At 39.3% G+C, this 21,353-nt stretch overlaps 1 protein-coding gene across 1 annotated transcript in view; it reads right to left on the bottom strand.

Annotated features, from left to right (window-relative positions):
* Window positions 1-21,353, bottom strand: part of LOC141462960 (complement C4-A-like) — a 49,527-nt gene that overhangs the window by 3,683 nt on the left and 24,491 nt on the right. Inside the window, exons 20-39 of the mRNA XM_074145156.1 lie at window positions 20,768-20,907; window positions 19,429-19,641; window positions 18,061-18,112; window positions 17,457-17,537; window positions 16,182-16,385; window positions 14,534-14,609; window positions 13,955-14,111; window positions 12,325-12,420; window positions 11,839-12,007; window positions 10,606-10,772; window positions 10,010-10,168; window positions 9,271-9,330; window positions 8,704-8,797; window positions 7,864-8,032; window positions 6,136-6,223; window positions 5,413-5,487; window positions 4,906-5,014; window positions 3,869-3,958; window positions 3,390-3,482; window positions 2,590-2,673 (exon numbers count right to left, since the gene is read on the bottom strand). Coding sequence (XP_074001257.1) covers window positions 2,590-2,673; window positions 3,390-3,482; window positions 3,869-3,958; window positions 4,906-5,014; window positions 5,413-5,487; window positions 6,136-6,223; window positions 7,864-8,032; window positions 8,704-8,797; window positions 9,271-9,330; window positions 10,010-10,168; window positions 10,606-10,772; window positions 11,839-12,007; window positions 12,325-12,420; window positions 13,955-14,111; window positions 14,534-14,609; window positions 16,182-16,385; window positions 17,457-17,537; window positions 18,061-18,112; window positions 19,429-19,641; window positions 20,768-20,907 — 2,376 coding nt within the window. The remainder of the gene's footprint in view (window positions 1-2,589; window positions 2,674-3,389; window positions 3,483-3,868; window positions 3,959-4,905; window positions 5,015-5,412; window positions 5,488-6,135; window positions 6,224-7,863; window positions 8,033-8,703; window positions 8,798-9,270; window positions 9,331-10,009; window positions 10,169-10,605; window positions 10,773-11,838; window positions 12,008-12,324; window positions 12,421-13,954; window positions 14,112-14,533; window positions 14,610-16,181; window positions 16,386-17,456; window positions 17,538-18,060; window positions 18,113-19,428; window positions 19,642-20,767; window positions 20,908-21,353) is intronic.

Consider the following 21,353-nt stretch of genomic DNA (forward strand, 5'->3'; position numbering starts at 1 on the left):
TAATGTGAAATGTCATGCATAACTGTTGTGTGCATTGTGGTGACAAATTAAACATTAAAACAGCTTAAATTACAGGTAAGACACCACAGTCTTCCTAACAGTTAACAGAAGTTTGTACAGTTTCTGCTCTGTAAACTATTGTATTACAAGTATGGAAAGTCTAGTATTCAAAATAAAACTCTAAGAATAGAATGAAAACCTGAAGTAGAATATTTTAACACTAATAAGGTTTCAGGATAATTTGATGTAGAGTGCTAATCTGTGAAACCTAGCCCTAAGAATCTTATCTATTTCCTAGTTAAGAGTTGCATAAATTTTACGTATAGTACTTATAGACCAGGGAGAATTCAATCTTCAGTACTGCATGCTGTTTTACAGCTGCATTTTTTGAAAGAATAATACAGTACTGTAGGTTTTCTCATATAACCTAAGATCTGGCAATTGTTCCTATGCTATATGGTGTACTGAATTTCCATTTTGTTCAAGGAATACAAAGATGGATCAGAACTACTTGAGAAAATGACCATGTTGTGCCTCAGATTCATTGTGCTTAAATTACCACAGTGTTTATCGGTTCATATGCTTCACAAATGGCCTAATACAGTTCCGACTGTGGGGATTGTAAGGATTTGAGTTACTACTTTAACAGGTTATTATGTAATTTCCAATTCTAAATCTCCAATTAGAAAAAAAATAATTGAAATATAATGTTCCAAAGTGTCCAAGCAGAATTTAAGGGAAACGATTACTTCAAGTTTCAGAATCTATAGTGGGAAATAAAAAAAAAATTGGGAAAAAAAGGAAAAAAAAAAGAAGATTCTGTGCGATTTTGCATAGACCATACTGTTCCCATAAAGGACTCATCAGGTAACATAAATGTTAGCCATCCAAACACACACACTAATTATATTAATAATCAAAATAATCTGAGGAGGGCACAACTGCAGAATTCTCTTTTGCTGACTTCTAAACACAAATAAGTGTTTCCGTCTGTTTTCTGAACCAACCCTTTATTTGCAAGGATGAATACTGAAATAATGCCAGGGGTCCAGAGAATGAGAATTTACCCTACTTGTTCTCACCTACCCTTGGTGACGGCAACCTCTCTCAAAATAGCCACAGAAAATACAAAAGATAACAACTCTGGTTCAGTCATGAGCTGTTTTGGATGCAACACCTTGCTTTTTCTTTATCTTCATGTCTTCATGCCTCTCTCAGCCTTTCCCAAAACATCTACTGATGCTCATAAACTGCATCGTATAGCACAAATCAAAGGGCCTTTTAAAGGCATCAAAAAGAAGGAGGTGGGAATGGGGGAAGTCATTTCTTCCCTTCAACTTCACATTCAAAAGATATTTCTCTCAGCTGCCAAGAAATAAAATCTTTCCAGTGCTTGCCTGTGAGTTGTGAGTACAAGTTGCATTGAGGCCCAGAGCTCTAAATACTTTTGATCCTGTAGATTTTCTGGAGGGATTAATGAAATTTTCCATCATGGTACTGTGATCTCCCATAGCCAGGGTTTGATCATTAGGCACATTATCATTTCCCTGCATATGGAAAGCCCTGGGTATGACAGATGCTGTCTTTGGATTCACAAAGTGTGGACCTGGTTTTCTGATGGGGACTAAACGTTGGGCACAGATCACAAGTTGTGTGCCATAAAGTACTGGGTGACATTGCTAGTCCCCTGCACAAAGTGGGGGAGTGAATTAATTATTCTGTTCCAGGCAGGGAAGATTTCAGAACCTTTGAAGTTGCTTTTCACAGGCAATCTGTGGCTGCCAAACTCAAAACTGACAACCACATGATACCACAGTGGCTGAAGTCTGAGATGTCATCTGACAGCCTCTCCAGAAATTGTTTTGAAGAATATCAGTGTTCATTGATGATGATGATAAAGTTCACATGGGGACAGCTGGGATGGCAGGCCTGAAAAAGGGTATTGTCTGAGAGCAGTGCAAATCTTTACACTGCACCAAAAGAAATAGAAAGGCTTCTTTGCTGTCATCACAATTATTAAATTGAAGATCTAGAAGTTTTCTTGTGTTCACTGACTTCAGGCAAATCACTGTGGACAACCCTTAGCCTGTTCTGCAAGGGTTGCAAGTGCTAAATAATTGAGTAACAAGCACTTAAAATCTTCATCCAGTATGAAAATAGAGATCAGTGGATATGTCTGCTGTAGAAAAATGTGGATCAACAACACCAGTCTATAAAGTGAATTCGTATATGCAGAAGACCCAATATCCACACTATGCATGTTTTTGGAGGATTTCTCTTCAGTTTGGAGCCATGGACTGAATGCAGCTGGACTCTGTTTTCTGGTTTAGTTTCATCTGAAATCATTGAAGCTCATGTGCCTTAGGACTGCTGCACAATATGAACGAAAGCAACCTGTCCCTGAGCTGAACTGAAGAGTTAAGGCAGCAGCACCAAAGAATCAGTCTTCTTGCAAGCTTAGTATATAAGTATATCTGACCCTACTTTCTACACCAAGAGAAGGCATCTGCGTTGCTCATATTGGCTAACATTTAATCAACTTGATTTTCCTACAGGTGAATGAAAGGAGCCAAACATTTTGATACTTACTGGCTTTAAAGATTCTGTGGATTTTGGCCTCATAGTAATCAAAAACATTCTTCTGTGTACTGTTGAGGACCTCCACTTCATACACTGCAACAGACAACAACTGTGTGAGGTTAGATGGAAACATGAAATTGCATTCAAAAACTGAAAAACAGATATGCTTTTACCAGACATCTATACAGAGACCAGTGTGCCATCTATTTGTAAATCATGGGGTGTGAAAGACAACAGGACATTAATTCTGTATGCCTAATATTCTTTTAGAAAGCCAGGTGTTAATCAACAACCTTTAGATTTGTATTCCTTTTGTGTATTTTTTTAAAAGAAACTCCTATATGATTAGGTTTTTTTCCTGTCCTTCTGTTAGCATCTAACTTATCAAAGCTGCTGAACCAGTTGTCCTTCAGTAGCTCTTCCAACTTTCCATCCAAAGAAGAGGCCAGAAAGGCAAATTAACATGGGAGAAAATATTTGTCTAGTTCCGCCGGAGGAGCTGCTGAGCTATGGCATGTCATGCAAAGCCTACTCTTTTTCCACAGGTCTTTTCTAAACTATGTAATGTAATGTTGTCCATGTTTCCTTTCCTCAGCATCCCGCTGCATCTTTCTGAGGTCTTTACTTTTCCCTTTCACCCCCCTGATCACTGCAATAACACATGTCTTCGTTTAATCTCCTCAGCCTCTAGGCCAGATACAGAAAGCCTACTCATTTCAGGAGAGGTCTGGGCATATAAAACCACAAATTTATCCTTATAAAAAAGAACTATGTTTAAACTAAATCAACAGTTGTCTTTCATGCCTTACCATAATCCGCAATAGGGTGGTAGCAGGCAAAACTAAAGCGTGTGGTTTGTTTCATGGCTTTACTGAAAGTTGATCTTTGTCTTGGGCAGGGACCTAGAGTGAAGAAAATAAATGATACATCTGTCTCTGTAGGCATGGTTATTTAGATAGATATAGTTTACACATATTCATTCACTCACCGTTAGAGAATAAAATAAAATGGCAGATGAACTTTCTTAGAGGTGTGGTGGAGTTTTACATACATATGAGCATGTACATACATACATATATATATAGAGAGCACTCAACTATCAAATCAGTCCTAGATATCTTAAAAATAATTTTTCAATTTGGTACTGAACATATCAAAGAATGTTTTGTGTACTGTGTTATACATTAGGATAATTGCAATTGTCCTTTCTGGGCTTAACAATTCTCTTGTTAATAGTTGGAAGAAATAACTATCTTCTTTTAGACCAGTCTATTTAGTCATTCCTTACCTTCTGCACACTGGCAAACATTGCCCTGGCACAACTTTGAAAGCATGGCACTGTGCTTGGGGGCACTGTAGAACACACTGCACTTTCTGTCTGTGGAGAAGAAACAAAACGGGTTGTCTCAGAGAGCTCAGGTGGAAAAGCATATACAGCAGAATCTACATTTGTAGCCCAACTGTTCCCTGGTCCAGACAAATCAGAGCACTAGGGGGTTAGATGCTCATCAGGAGACCTGTAGCCTGGGCACCATACAGGCATCACCTTGCCTTAAAGCTGAGCAACAACCTGGGTTGTTGCTTCTGGGATATGTTTTTGTGGGTTGGCTTATGGTTTGTTTTTTTTTTTTTTGGTTTGGGTTGGGTTTTGTGTTTATTTGGTGCTTTGTTTAAAATTTATACTCTTCCTTTTTTTCATCAAAGCATCTATCTTAAAAGCATCTTTAAACCATGGAGCTACAGTGAGCACTGCACTGTTTCAGAAGAAGAAGGTAGGATCACCAATAGTTAGTGATTTAAACCTAACGTAAACTTGTCTTGGATCCCTCAGTTAGAGGCAATGTAGAGATTTGACCTAATTTTCAAATAATGTCTATGTAACTCTGGCAAATGGGGGTGGTTTGCATTTAACCTTTGAATGCGGAATGAGACTGGTTCCCCCAGGAAGCAGAATACATAAGACAAACCTCTAAGGTTGCTGTCTCAGATGCATAGAAAAACAGCCTGACCAAAAAGATAATGTGAGTGGAACATTCTTAAAAGCACCATGAGAAATAGGAACTCAGGAAACCTGATTTAAAAATCCATGAGTGTAAAAGTTGTCTTTTCAGTCCATTTGCGATAATGGACCCTTCCTTAGAGGATCTCTATTTAGATGATCTTAAGCCATGGTAGCAGAAGACAGTATTCGAGGCAGGTTATTTTAACACTCAACAAAATCATGTGGTTTCACACACTACATGAAAACCACCTTTCTCTAGACTGAAGTTTGTTCTTGAGGGTCTCTCTTTCAATCAGTATCGTATCATTTTTCTGTGCCCTTACCAGGGTTGTAAAAGTCATAAAGGATGGCATTTGCTGGCTGAACCAAGCCCATGGGATTGATTTGCTTTGCCCCGAATGATATACAATCTGGGTCTGGTCCGTTTGTGAGCTGGAGGAAAAAGGAACAATAGTTATGATGAGTAAACTAATTATTTCCCAGTCAGGTCCTTATTCATGTGTGCCTGTAGCAGCTGTTTCTGAATGCTTGTTTCTGCTGGCATAGGTGAGTTAATCCCAATAGCTGTAGCCTCAATTTGAAGAAGGTATTTCCTTCCATGATTTTATTGGGAGATTTAGTGGATGAACTAAGCCTGGTAAAGGTTTCCCTCCTTCCCCGCCTTCACCTTCTTTCAACTGAGCTGTTCAACAATATAATTGTTGACAAATTTTGTTGAGAAAAATTATATAAGTAACGGAGTGTGGAAACCAATAATGGTTAGGTTTAAATAGAAGCCTATATATGCTATCTGAAATGGCAGAGATTGGAAAATTATTGGGTTTGCTTACCTCACCAAAGTAGAGCAAAACCTTTCCTTCCTTGTACTCATAGTGCTGAATGTACTGGTCTGAAGACAACACCAACTGCAAGAAAATAAACAAACAAACAAACAAACAAATAAAAAAAATCAGAACAAAACCCTAGCATAACAGGAACACCTTTGCTACCATCCTCTATATTCTGGTTTGCTTTGTTCAGCTGTTTGTTTTATTCTGCCCTTTTTCTTCCTCCCTAAAGGAGACAGTCCCTGAGAGCATGAACCTTGGACAAATGGCCCCCAACCGAGCAGGCTACAGAACCCAAAACCCCGTAGCCACCTTTGCAGGCCTCTGTGCCCCATCTCCCTGTCACTGTGCCTTGACAGCAACTACCTCTGAAAGATTTGCTTGCCTTCCCCCCTGCAAGCACAGGACATGCTATCCTGGCATGTTGAGGAATAAAGAGCCAGTGGGGACAGCAATATATGTTAAGGACAGGCTCGTATTTAAGTGTCCTGCTGAGCCTTGCCTGAATTTCTATTCAAGGGATTAAGACATCTGAACTTTGTTCACCACAAGCTTTTAATTTCTTGCACATTTTCAGTGAATATTTTATGACAGCAAGAATAATGAAAATATATCTATCCAAAATCTGTTTTCCCTTTTTTATTTCGTGGACTTTGGAAAGATTTCAAAAGACAAATTTTCTATAGAAAAGTCTATAAAAGATTGCACAGAAAAGTATGTTTTAACCTGCTCGAGATCCTTTGTGTCAGGCTCCAAGCCACTCAGCAGAGAGAGATCAACCAGGGACATCTTTGGTGGATTGGAACCTGTGGACCTTTATAAGGGAGACTGTCAGCAGTGAACATCTGCACTGAACAGCCAGCTTGCTTGGAAGTTTGGCTCTTCAGGCTTGCTAATGGTGAAACAAAACATTCCACTCCATTTAACTTTCCTAAGTGGATTTTAATTTGAAAACTAGCTGCCTACCTCATTAAGAGTCACGAAGCAAAATTAGTCATCTAAACTAGTCAAATGTTCATCCAAAACCCAGGTGTCTTGCCTGACCTTGTCATCTAGGCTTTCTTTATAGCTGATAGACAGAAACAATCACCTTCAAAGGACAGTTCCCCACACCATAAAAGCAATGGTGAAGACAAGGATGGTAAAAAGCACTGGCAAAATGTCTATTCTTTATTGCCTGGAGAGGAGAAGAGTTTATCCAAATTCTTCATGGACAAAGTGAAATTTACATCACCTTTGCTGTCCAAGGCAAAAATCCTCATCACTCTAACTATCCATTAATTATATAGATTGGACTTCCAATCTTTTCTACTTCCACCTTCTCAGAAATCAGGTAGTTGTGTCATTGTTGGAAAGTGAAGTTGTTCTGCAGTCACAGAGGGTGCCTTGCCATAAGATATTCTACACACCCTTAGTGATACTTCAGAAACTTTTATTTTGGCACTTTCCTTTTCCCATAAGGGATGCACCACGGTGCAGGGAAGAAGTAGAGTGCCTTCATTTTTTTCTCCAGTGTCTTAACTACAACAAAGGGAGCTTCACATTATTGTTTAAGCCTCACCTTAACACTCAGCAGTGTCCTGCAGGACGGTAGACCTGGTAGTTGATAAATGTTACATGACATGATGTTTCAGCCAGCATACAGTTCACTGAATACATGTTTGACTAGGGAGAGTGAAACTTGGGAATTAGGATAACTCCAGTCCACCTCTGTCATTGTTCATGCTACTGTCTAGGAGGGGGGATAAAAGCCACTGCCCCCAAGGCTTTGTTCAAAGTCAGTGGAAAAGCTAAATTCTGCTGGGGAGCAAAAGCTGCTTCTGCCACCCTGCACGTGTCTAGGAGGGGAACTCAGGACAGCCACCACTTCATGCTTCTGCAACTCTTGACAGACTGTGAAAGGGAGCAAAAGCAGATGTTTCAGTGTTATTCTGCACGGGACAATTTCTTTCTCAGTAGCTCTGTCCTTGCCTACTTCTTGGTTGCCACAACAGGATATCCCTTCTGCCTCCTCTCCTCCCCCAAATAGCAGTAGACATCTTTTCTTTTTTATGGGGCCAGAGTGTCACCACGAGGGAAGTAACAGCATCTCTCCAGAAAGCAATGAAACTTTGTAAATGTGTTATTACTGTATTCCAATTGTATCTACTTTATTTAATAAAAGACTTCTTTCAAATGATTAGCCAGCCAGGTGCTTTAGAGTCTCCCCAGAGTTTGATGGGGCAGAATCTGCAATGGACGTTTGAGGTCTATGTGAACTATCTAAACCTAATACATTGTGTGGAAACATTTTCTCCTGCTATGGGAGAGAGGATGCAGGCTCACCACGTATGGATACTCACAGAAGATCACCAGGCTGGATGATGAGCTTGTGGATATGAAGAGGGTGACCAAGAAGAATTGCAAACAAAAATGAATGCATTTTCTAATGAAGAGCTGATTTTGCAGACCTACCTGACGCAGATTTTGTACTGCAGTGATTCTCTTTTACTGGCAGAGATCACATCCCTTTTCCTTCTGCTGTGGATATCAAACCACTCTATTTCAGACAGTGGCTCAAAGTCAACTTTTTCTGCAGCAAGCACGTCCTCATAATCGTAATCATCGTCAGAGTATTCAGCCTCTGGAGGTGACAAACACAATCAGCCACGGACAAATTTGACTGAGTGAGTACCTGGTACTTTGGCTCCTTTTTGCATAATGACAAATACCAGAGGGCAGTCATGCCATCTCTATGGGTTTTATAAATGTCTGCTGCACGCCATTTCAGTATTTCTAATTCATTCAGAGTTAAAATTTTAGGGATTATTATAGCAGGAATAACCAACAGATCTAGTTAAAATGGGTTTAAGCTATGCATAAATATGTAGGGGACAATCCCTGCCTCCGAAAGTTAGCTATTCAAACAGAAAAAAAAATGCAGACATATGCAGATAGGATGGTGAATACACAATTCATGGGATGGAAAATGCAGTCTTGCTCATAAGAAAAACCTATGACAGATCTGCCTCAAAGAATTGTTAAAGCCATATGGTAGGTCCCTTATTAGCCAGGGAACTGAGCTGGGCTTTCCCCTTGTGGCAGCCTGGAATGCTGTGAAGGGAGTTTACCTTGCTCTCCTCCCAATAACAAAGAAGGGTCACTAATAGTACCTAGGCAGAGTTCAGAGGCCTCTCTCTTTCCTTCTTTCATTCAGTTACTCCCACTTTCCGAGGCTGGAAAGCCATTAAGTATCATTAGCAGCTGGCCAAATGTGTCACCTTTGAGACCCCAACCACCTCCCTTTTCACTCACCAGAGTCCTTAATGTTCCCTTCCATTTCCACCGTCAAAATCAAATCATTACACGTGTTGTTCTTCAGTTCAGAAGACCAGTACACTTTTAATATCTAATATGAATACAGAAACAGCAAACCACACACACACAAAAAAATCATTTAAATGACAAGGGATTTACTTGTTCAGGAGTTAAATGCTGATGGGACATGGGAGTGTGGAGAGAAAAAAACGATCTCCCGGAGGCACGGACCACTCTCAGAGGACTGTTGTGGGGATAAGCAGGAGGGGTCCTATGTACAATTCACAAGTGGTGTGAGACATTTGAGATAACTCTCCATTCCCAGCCACAAAGGGATCTTTCAAACTCCAGCTGTCTCTGTCAGCTTTGATATTTCGTGGACTTAACAAAATTAAAAACAGGAAAAATTGACTGCCCATCAGAGCAGTCTGTAGCCCCCTAATTTTAGAAATTTGGAGGCAGGAACACAAAGGTTGAAGCCATGGCAAGTAATCTCTCACTCTGTTTTCAAAAAGGGATTAAAAGAAATCCAGATGGACTCTTAATTTCTGATTTACAGCTTACACTCATTGTCCCATTTCCTCTTCCTTGTACAGACACTTCAAGTTTTCTCCCAAGTTCAAACTGCAAACCAAGGCGAAAAAAAGAAAAAGAAAAAGAAAAAGAAAAAGAAAAAGAAAAAGAAAAAGAAAAAGAAAAAGAAAAAGAAAAAGAAAAAGAAAAAGAAAAAGAAAGAAATTTAATCTATACTCATCATTTGATCTACTTTTTTCCTGTGATCTTGATGGTCCTCTATGCCTTTTCTCCTTAGAACTGGGGTAGGGAAAACCTTTAACTATGGAAGAAGTTATGAGACCTCAAGTCTCATTAGATTTATAATGTGCTGGGCTGGTGCATCTTACTCTGTCATTCTGGGGCTCAGGAGACATATTTTCCCAAATTCATTCTCTCCTCTGTAGCCTGGATTTGACATTTTCACAGTCCCAACACACTAAATATCACAATATTCCCCTTCTTCCTCATTCCCTGGAAAGACTTGGGCTTCTGGCTCTTCTTTGCTATTGGGGGAGATTCATGTCACCAAAGTCCTTGAAGAGGCAGGAAAGGGCCTGTAAAGTGGGCTGCTAAGCATCTGTTGAATTTTTTTCTTTAAAAAGATTATGTTGTTTTACAGTTTAAATTATTAACAAATATTATAAACCAGCTACATCATGATTGCTTAACACAAGAAAACCTAGGCCAGATGATCTAATGTTTCTTCTGTTTGAGGAAAAGAAGCTTGAAACAATGGATGGTTGTCTACCTCTAGTTGCTTCTGAATCGCTTCATCAATACCAGTCAGAGTAATACTGAAGGCTTTTTGTCTTCCAGGTGTTCCCAGGTTTACAGTCAGGTTGGTGGAAACAGTGTTCTGTGTCTGTATGCTGTATGCTGACAGAGCTTCTAGGGCCACCACTGTGTCCTAGGTGAGAAAGAAATGCAGAAAACCTAGTGATTATGCCAGGTTATTTCAACAATAAGTAAGATGACATCTTCAGTCACCTGGACCTACTCTTCAGTTTTAATGGTTTTTGCTGCTTTGAAGTTCTCCTGTATCTCTCTGTTCCTACCTGCACAGACTACTCATTTCATTTCCCAGTTTCTCTTAGCATTAAAACCACTGAAGTTCTGACCCTTGATTATCATAAGTCTTCATAAAAACATAGAATCTTTGCTGGCTTATTACCATTTTATTTTGGCCCATTTTTTATTAATGAGCCAAAATCTTTAGTGCTTCATACACCAAAGTAGTTCAGGATTAGCTGTTAGAATGCTTTCAAAACTAAATGAAAAAGTCCTTATGGGTTTGGTGTTTTGTTCCCTCCCCCTGAAACTCCACCCAGACTGATGGTCAGGCACCTGTGTAGAGCAGTATCCTCCACCGTAGTTCCTTCTTTCCGTCAGCCACATAGCAATAGGCCTTGCGTACTCCATGTCTTTCAGGAGCAATGTTTGAAGCAATGCATAGGCAGTGGTTTCCACTGAGACTGCATCGTTGCCGTTTCCCCAGTAGCGCTGCTGCTTTGCTGCAAGAATAACTCAGTCTTGATTCCCCTTGGTAAAGGCATTTGCCAAAAATGACTATTGTCCTACACAGGTGATATTTCATGTCATAGCACTGAGGAGGAGCCACAAAACACAGATGCCGTCATGAGAGCAACAAATCAGTTGGGAAGCAGAGATTACGGAAAAGGAAAACCACAATTTTCAATTTTGTACTTATCCAACCATCACAGTCTAATGTTCACGTTGAACATTGAAGCCCATCTGATGGAGTGGTACCATTGTGTCTGGTGGTTCCCAAGAGATAATAGTATTTATTATGCCCATCAGTCCAGTCTTGATTAAGGAGAAGCATATTCCTTACACTTAAACTATGGCTATTAAACCATAATGTATTTACTGAATGAATTGGGAGAAATTAATAGTGTGGCAGTGCAGCAACACAACCAGTTGACTCAGCACTGACCACAGGCACACACTGTGGGGGGAAGAGGTGACATCCATGTGGAGGTGGAACAAAGCACTCAGAACTGGTGGGGGGCTTTGAAAGCAGGTGGGCTGGAAAAAACACCTTCCCTCTTGATCACAAATCCAGCCTGGACTACTGCCATATATAACTGTTCATTCTTATTTACTCATCAAAAGTTTCTTCTTTCTCAGCTGGCTTGAACTTTTGGGTTTTTTTTAAATGCACTTTAGGGATGTGGAAACTTTGGTGGGCAGCAAGGGAAGCAGAAAAGGGAAATAAACGATGATTTACCATGGTTTTGTTCCAATTCCAGTATCAGATATGATCGTGATCCAGACTTCACAATACTAAGTTGATACTTTACAGTGATATTAATTATACAAATCACATATTACAATTTCAACACTGAAATATTTAATTATGTAATTTAAAAAACCCATATTTTAATATATTAAGTATATTAAGTACAATAATTAAATATATTACACATATATACACATTTCTATAAAATTAAATGTTCTTCATTTACTTGAATTTGTTTTGTTCCTATAAGAATGCTCAGAGTGCTTTAATTAGGAAAAGTGCTTTCTAATTGAAATGTTAAGAATGGTTACTAGTACCTGCGTCAAAACCAGAACAGCCCCTTAATTTTTCTTTCACAAACTGGGCTTCTTCACCATCAGATTGCACAAGTGTCAGAGCATAAGCAGTGATGGCTGTAGAATAACAGTTAGTAGTTCCTGAAAGATGATTTTTCATGTAAGCCACTGCTTTTCTAATCACTTGTACCTGTGAAAACAGAATGGATCCATTTGAAGAGGTCATTCAGGCCTGTTACTTCTGATGAGAGTACTAGGAAATTAGAATATTTCATAGTAGTCATTTTTGAGACAATTTGAATAATTTTTTCTTAGTGATTATAGCCATTGATGATGGACTGCGTAGCTTGAAACGCCTTGTTGTATATTAGGCCACGGCACCTTTTCTACCCACCACGGATATAAGTAGACTTTAACCTCCTCATTTGCGGTACTTTAAGATAGTAGGCTGGACATGGCATGGTGCAATAGCCTTCATACTTAAAGATAAATGGTCAGGCTTCCTACCACATCAGGCGACTCGTAGACCTGTAGAGTCCGTTGCAATGCTATAGTTACAAAGGCTGTCAAAGCCAAATCCTCTTCTGCTGAACTAATGCCACCCTGCAAGATGAAACATGAAAAGGAAAAGTTAAACGTACATGTATATGCTTATAATTAAATTTAGAAAATCACTTTTCATGAAGTCAAGCACCTTCTTGTCAAACCATCTGACCACAGACCATGTAGTTTTACCCTTTAATTTTGCTCAATAAGTTCTGTCAACCTAAAGTATATCTTCTACAATGGTTGCCAGTTTGCATAAAACAATGTTAAGAGATTAGGAACTTCAGCTGGTAATAAAATATTAAATTATTTAACTTATAGTTAAAAATCTAAAATTTCTTATTGGAATATTCATGGCTTCAATTTCCAAGCACTAGTGGTCTTTTTTTTTTTTTTCTGTTTCTCTGCTACTCCCTATAGAATAAAGAGCCCTCTAACACCCAGAACTTTTCTGCTGTGAAGGTATTTATACACCATTATTAGATCATTTCTTATTCCTCTTCTTGATAAAATAAACACAGTGCCCTCATTAGCTTTTTTTTTTTTTTTTCTGAAGTTCTGGGTTTTCATTCCTGTTCTTCTTTGTGATACTTTTGCCTTTGACAACAACCTTCAACAACCACTGACAACAGCCTTCTCTTTCACTTAGCCCCAGGTGTTTATCCTTAGGAGAAGGACAGGTTGTTTGCTTGGAAAGACTTAAGTCTCTTTACAAAATTATCATGCACAGCTCCTGAAGCAAAAGTAAAATAGAAGATAAGTATCTCAGCATGAACACAGGTCAAAAAAACTTTTGGCCAGTTCTTGAGCTGTTTGGGTTTTTTCCCAAACAGTGTTACATCAACTGTGGAACTGACTTGGAGGGCAAAAGTCTCACTAGTGAGATCATTAATAAATAATTAAATCATTAAATCATAGGTCATTAATAAAATTAATACTTTTTTGGTATACGATCACTACAAAGGTATCTGCATCTTCAATGAATTTTGGAAGATGCACATTACTTTCATATCCTAGATCCATGGAGAGTGTCACAATGTTGTGTTTCTGGACACTTATAGGGATGTGTAGATTAACACATCTAATTGGAAATTCTGGTTAGGCATAAAATTATTTAGGTTTTTTTCCACTATGGGAGTGGTTAAGTACAGAAACAGGTTACCCAGAGAGACTGTGGGTACTCAAGACTCAGCTGGCCCTATGTAATCTGATTTAACTTGACCTGTTCTTAGCACGGGTTGGTCTAGATGACCACTGGAGGTCCCTTCAAAACTAAATTGTGATTCTATGGCTCCATTGCCTTTGGCAATAAATGGCATAATTTTTACCAAGCATGAAGATCTCAGAATTAATTTTCTAAGTGCTCTGGAGGCATAAGTCAACTGCAAAGTTATCTAAGACTGGATCAAAAGATAAAGGTGGTGAAGTGCTAGCTATGCATCTCTGACATAACAGACCTTTTAGCAAATTCATTTTACGTTACAGATTTCTTTTCTTTAGATACGTTTCTTGTTACTCAACAGCTTACAATATACCTTTCAACCCCTAGCAGCCCTAAATATTCAACAGATTCTTCTAAATATGGACCTACCTGCATAGTCCTGTCCAATACTGGGTGATGGTCATGGAATGAATTGTCTGCCTGCTGTTGATTAATCAGGTAGGAAATGGAGTTGCGTATGTGACTGTCTTGGATACTAATGTGTTCTCTGCACCTTGTGAGCACTTTAACAATGAATGCAGTTAACCTGCACAAAAGAAAATGTTCCCAACTTGTGCTGATGTATATTTATAGAAGAGCATATTGACAGGAAGAGAAACATACTCATTTTGTACATAGACTTTAATTCAATACAGTGCATTCACTGGAACCTAGTGAGTTATCATTCAACGTCAGCATGAACGTTTCTACTCCGTGGCAAATGTAAAATCATCAGTGGTTCAGGATAAATTTCCCTCACCAGGGACTAAACTCGCTCAGAGACTTACATGGCTGACTATCTATGATAAAAGTATATAGGCAACACCATGCCCACCAGATATGGAAAATCCATCCCCACCCTCATCCCCCCAAAAAACATCTGATGCATCAAATGATAATAGAGGTATTTTGGAGAAAAACCCAACAAACCAACTAAAAAAACCACCAAATCCTGAAAAATACACTTACCATACACTACTGGGTGTTGTTTTAAATGCTCCATAGGAGCCATCCTCCTTCTGAAACTGAAGCACTCTAGTATAACCTGCATGAACAGGACAGCACATAACTGTTCAGAGAGTACACATATTTCTTGGGCATTTTCATACATTACTTGTATTAACATGGACACATTCAGTATTTATTAGTGGAAGAGTTCATGGAGGTGTTTATTGGTACATTAAGGAGGAAATGACTGGGTCAGCAGGCCTTTGACACAGAAAAAGTGCTAGGCTTAGAAGATGCTCTATCTTGTTTGTTTTAGTTGAGCTATGAGAATAACCTGAAAACTGCAGGTACCTATAGCTACAAAACATTTTATGTGTAGTAAATATTGGGAAACTTATTTCCCATTACTGACAACTTTTCAAGCTGTTGACTTTATAGTGCATGGAATCAAGACATATAAACACTTTATCCCTTGGGTCAGACATAGGCTTAGAAATCACGAGTTGTGGCCTCGGATCTTGACTGCCATTATCTTGATAAAGTCTGTATCATAACCACACAACTAATTTTCTACCGCAATGAACTTCAATAAGAATCAATAAAAGCATAATACGGGGACTAATGCTGTTGTTAATATCAAATACTCATCAGCAGGATCTCATGTCACTTCAGGCAATCTTAGATAAATCTTAGATAATCTTAGACAATCTTAGACAAATAGGCAAAGACCATTAGCATGTTTTTATTCTCTATTTATACCCTTATTTTTTACTGATGAAATGTGTGCCACATTGTCTGAAGATCATAAAGCACTGTACTGCTTTATGCAGTATGCACACTGCTGCAGTTAGAAAGATCAGCTGTACCTGCTACAATACTGATAACTGAGACTGATAACGGATACTTTTGGGGTCTACGTTAGTTCTTGTGAGCTGGAACATCTCCGCTTCCACATGCAGAGGTCCTGGCTTTGCTGTGCATTTAAGACCAGCTTTGGATCATGTTTTGGAATGGGCTCTTCAAGAAGCACCCTTGCAGCTGTCCTCTCCCTAAGGAAACTCCCTCCCTCAGCTGGTCCAAGGCTGTTGGTCCAAGGCTCATTCCAGCTCATGTAACGAATACAGGAGTGTGGAAGAGAAAGTGTCAAGAGGGTGATTACCATTGGGAATTTCCTTAGTGATACTCCTCTTGCCAACTACAGACAGCTGCAGCAGAGATGTCTACATCCCAGCTGGTTATCCTAAGCACTCACTCTCTATGATGCAGGGGGAGAAATCAGTATTTTTAGGACATGATTCATCTGGATCTATTTTGCATATCTCCGTTAGTGGGAAATTATAAACTGGCCTTTACTGTCTATTTACTCAGAGAAGAATTGAAATTGATCATCTCAGGTTTTACTTTCTGCTTCTAAATCAGGCAAGAGAGAGGGTGGACTCTGCATGTCAGTACTGTGCAATGTCAGATGTAGGCAATTAGTCATATAAATCCTCCTCACCAGTTCTGTTTCTCCTGTCTGTCTGCAGATTGTCAGAGGCATTTCTGCGTGGCTGTGTTGAAGACAGCCCTCACTCCTTTGGCAAGCAGCAATGGTTAGTGTGCAATGCAAAGGAATAACAATGACCCTGGTTGGTCTCAGGGTTTGTTTTTTTTTTTTTTTTCTTCTTACCTTTTTCAATCATGCTAATGGCTTCCTTCTTCTTTTCAGGATCAAAGTTTATCCACTGCTCACTGGCATCCAAGTACTCAATAGCGTAGACTGCAGGGGCCATTTTCACCATAGTTTGCTCTGCACAGCCTGTAGGCACCTTAATAAGCTTCTCAACTCCAGTGAGACTAAGACAGTTTTCAACAGACTCGTCCATAATACTCCCTGTTGTAAAAAAACCACAAGCCATAGTACACACTGTATTTAAAGCTGGCTGGTGTAACATGAAGAAAGGTGATACTAACTATAGGTAGACACTCCAGCATGGCCTGGTACTTCTCATTATTAAACACTGTTTTCAGCTACTTAAGACTTTGCAGAGCTGGGGAAGAACAAGGATGAGGTGCCAGGCCTTGGGAAAGCTGACAAGGGTGGCTGGGGTGGTGAAGGAGCATGGGGGAGAAAGAGTCCTGAGGCTACTGGAGGCAGGGAGGCAAGGAAAGGGGGAAAGACTGGTGCTTCAGGTTCAGGCTGGAAAAGTCTTGCCAAACCAGATCTGATCCTCCCACAGGGGACAAAAAGATTGTTCCTTAATCATGCCAAGTGTTTTGTGCAGAGTTCTGTTGGGTTTTTTTTTTTGCTCTCTGTAATTTTCTCATTTGTAGAATTGAAACATCCCCACACTTCAGAACAGGGATTTGAAAGAAATGTCAGCCAATAGTCGTTGTGTCAAGAATGTATTATTTTACATTTTCTGGAAAAAAAACATTTTTATCATTAATAAGAGCACTTGCTAGTAGATGTTTTTAAATATGTATGCATGAGTATATATACATATGTATATGATTATTTGATTAAACAAATATATGATTGTACAAATCTTTCTCTTTAGAAAAACAGAACATTCCAGTACTTATACATCAGAGTCTGGCATCCTTATTTCTGAAGACTGAAGCACACTTCTATAGAACTACATGCAGTGTGGGGTTATTAGAGAAGGTTAACCCTTCCCTTCTCCCCTGGCCTTCCCATAAAGTTAACCATGGCACAGTGAGGCAGGATGGGCTGCATAAAGCTATTGTATCCAATAGAAGTGAGAAGGAGTAATTAGAAAGATGAAAAGTACTAGATCAGCCTTGGGGCTCTTTTGTTTTATGGCCTGGGCACACAGCACAGATCATTTGAGTCATGGCAGAAAAACTAGGAAGGAATGGAGACTTGACATTCAGGAATGAACAGCACAAAAGGGCATGTCTCTTGTCACCGATGGAGAAATTATTGACAAAAAAAAGTTACCTTTCAAGCTAACAAACACGTGACTATCAGAACCTGGTACCATATCAGATGGTCTGTTCAGTTCCACTGTATGGGACTTTACTGTAAATAAATAGTAAATAGAGATCTACATGCATACTCTTTAAACATAAAAACATACAGTGCAATTTTAGAATGTGCTTTTCATCAAGCATCTCACAGTCGGTGGCAATTATGACAGAAATGTTATCAGAAACTTTAAGTGGAAATTTACGAAAAGAAATACATTTATCTTTCTTAAATTGATTTAATTTTCAATCATTAGCAATATTTTTTGGATTGAAATGAGGCTTGTTTTTAATACCCTTTAAGGCCCATTAGTAAACGAAATAGATGTCTACTTAATATTTAAAAACATTACCTTGAAACACAGAAGTAATACAAATCAATTTTAAACATTTAGAATTAAATTATTTTTCTTTCCTGAGTCTTTTGCTATGTATTGCATGAAGAGATTTGTGATAAATTCTGGTCAACCAAAGCAACGTTTGTACATTAAGAAATACGTCACTGCACCCATCAGATATTTACACCCCATGTCTCTACCCCAAACCTCATCTGTATCTAATTCTTCTGTGTAACTTACAGTCACTGTTGATGCAAATGGTCTTTTCTTCTCTCTGTAAAATACCTTCAGTCTGTAAAATTGAGGAAAGAAAAGTCAAAACTTTTGCAAGCACCCGCACCTGAAATTAAGCTGCATGAAAGCCACCATCTCCACTTTTGAACTAGACCAGCGGAGGCCAGAAATAAATTATTTTGGAGGGAGATTTCTCTCCGGGTAAAACCGAACCTTCAAATCAGAATTTTGGTCTCCCGGTTGAAATGCTAATAAACTCTACAGACCTTTTTTTGTTGTTGTTGTTGTTGTTATTGACATACTTCCCTGGATGAAATTCTTTTTACCAAAACAACACAGAAAAATTAAACTTCAAATGTATTCTCAGCCTTGTGAACCGTGCAAGTCAAGTTCACAGGTGGTCTCACTTTTAGAAATCTCTCATATATGAAATCCACCAAGCTCTGAGTTCATCTTCTTGGTAAAATTTAAACTTTTTTTCCTTTTTATTTCCATACATGCTACTTCCTACAATTTCTATTTTAATAAAGCTCTTTTTACAGACACTTTTAGTGTTTTGGTGTAGCATTGAGCTCTGAGACTGTGTCTATCTCTAGAAAAGCTATGGCCTGTAACAACAGCAGGTTCCCAGCATCCTATGACTTATCTTTACCTACATGGCTATCCTCTGACAGTAATGGTGCAAGGATTCATATTTTGTGCTTTTTGTGTGGGTTGAAAATGGCCCTCCGTGGGCTACTTGAGTGCTGTAATGAATCTGTGCTGGTCGGTGTTGACTGTTGAAAAGTCATCTTTTCTAAAAGATTTCCCCTTTTCATCATTTTAAAAGAGAACTAAGGTATTAAATAATCATTATAATATCTTTGTTTGCCTGTATGCGTTTTACCTATACAACTGTTAAGATTGAAGATCCATTAACTAGAAGGAATAGAATAGGATTTAACTTCATGACTAGCAGAGAGTATTTCCTTCTCAAAATATTACTAGATGGACATCTGCAATCTTGGTTTCATAAGGGAAAAAGAATTTTTATAAATGACAATGAAGCAGGTGGAAGTTAAAGATTACGAGATGGGCACTGACTGCATGAAGGAAGTTGTTGCTATGTCATGGGTAGAAGGATGCGTTTTTGCCATAAAGAACAATTCTTTCCATATACACTACACACAAGCCTAGCACAGGGTTAAATTTCTTCCCCATGCTATAGCTCAACCCTTGCTGAGAAACAGGTTTCTTGAGATTGCTTCCAGCCCTATGTTTCGAGGATTTCACTCCCTCTGCAAGAGCTTCACACTTAGTGAATTTGAGGAGAAGCACATATTTGAGGAGAAGCACATATTTGTGAAGTGTCTGCCCTCAACTAGTTATACCTACCACAACATTGAGGTTCTTCCTAATGCTATCAGTGTGCCCAGAAATGGCATCTAAAGCAGTAATAGTAATTGGAATTTCTCCCACAACCAGAGGGACAACTGAGAAGTAGACTGGTGTTGCAGAGTTTCCCTTTGCCACCAGCATCAGCTGAACATCCTTCTGTGTTGCCTCTGCGGTGCACAGCCCCTTCACTGCATCCATCACCACCGTCACCTGCAGGGACAAGGCAATGCCTGTGACCAGGCTTAGTGCATCACCACACAGGAAAAATAATCCAGCTCCACTATGTCTAGATAAGAATGAGAAATGAGAAACAGGTATAACAGGACACTAGCTTTTGCTTAAAAAAAAAAAAAAAAAAAAGCAATACAGACATTTTGCAAGACAGAAAGTGATTTTCACTTTGCTCCCCTGAACTTACTATTCTCCATTCATAAAATGGGAAAAATTTTTCAGCAAGAAGTGATCAAATGCTGGCATAATTTCTCCACAGGGTTTGTGGGGTCTCACTCCTTGGAGACATTCAATATCTGACTAGACAAGGCCCCAAACTGGACCTGCTCTGAGCAGCAGGTTCAACTAGAGACATCGGGAGGTCCCTTCCAACTTAAGTTGTTCTATGACCCTATGATCTGTTAATATTCATCTACATTGACGAGGGCTATGAAGGTAAATCAGCTAGTATTTCTTCATTACAGTGAATTTGCAATATAATTTTGGCCTATCCCTGAACCACAGGGAGGTAAGAAGGATACTACATCTTTATACATCCCAGTTCTATACCATTCAACACAGTTCAGAAGATGCTGGTCAAGCAAAGCTGCCTGAGAGATGGGAAGAAATGAAGAAAAAAAGAACATCAGCCTGAAGATGATGGAGGCCATAAGCTCAGTGACAACTGTGGACATATGCAGAGCTGCATTGGTGTCACATGCAGACAAAAAGTGGCCTTGCATTGCATGCACAATGAATTTTGTGGCTAACATATTGGATTGCGGGCTTATAGTTTATCTTTGTATCTTGTGTACCTGCTTTATCAGCAGCTAGATGTTGCCCAGACAGGCAGGCAGCAAAAAAGTAGCTGATTACTTCAATGAAGCAGGAGAAGACAAACTCAAGGACAAGGAATTTGGCTGTGTAATATGGTAAATAAAACCTGTTTTATACAGTAAGTTTGATTGGCAAGTAGAACTGGCTCCTGTCCTTGGGGAGACTTTCAAAATGAGAGGGCGATGTCTAGGCTGTAGGAAGGTGGCTGGGTCATTTACATTAAATTATTACACAGCTATATATCTACCTAGCTAGATGTGTATAGCACAGCAGTTGATGGTAATACTACCTGGAGATCACTGGGCAGATAATTGTAAACCACTGCTTTTATTTCTAGTTGTTCATGTCGTCTGACTGAGTATGGTAATCTCAGGGATACAAAAAAGTCTTTGAAAACTGCAAAGGTGTGGGGGTCAGCTATGCAAAATCCTGGGATGAGAAAAAAAAAAACAGAGTTGAGAATTATACACTTAACATGAGCAGATAAAAAGTTAAATGTCTAATCAAAACTCATTGCCTGGGCTCCCCTGAGGTCAAGAGCAGGAGAGGAAAACAGGCATCTCCAGGGAGCATTTCAACTCATCTGTGCTAGAGACCTATCTCAAGAGTGGATGATTTGCCCTCTGGAGTCACTGCCATGGGATTCAATAGGTAAGATTTGGCAGGAGTGTTTGCAGCTTTCGTGAGTGAAATGTGGCCCAGCTTTCCTGCAAAGGCCACGTTTACAATATAATGATATTTCCTCGCTTTCTGTAAATAAACTCCACGTCTGTCACTGCACCCTTGGATGAGCCTCCCTTTCCAAAGGTGAGCGGGCAGTACCAGATGGACCCTTTGTCCCTCCTGCATGCTCCTGTAACCAGAAGCCCCCAGGG

This window comes from Numenius arquata, chromosome 1 (genome assembly GCF_964106895.1).
Source record: "Numenius arquata chromosome 1, bNumArq3.hap1.1, whole genome shotgun sequence".
Lineage (NCBI taxonomy): Eukaryota > Metazoa > Chordata > Aves > Charadriiformes > Scolopacidae > Numenius > Numenius arquata.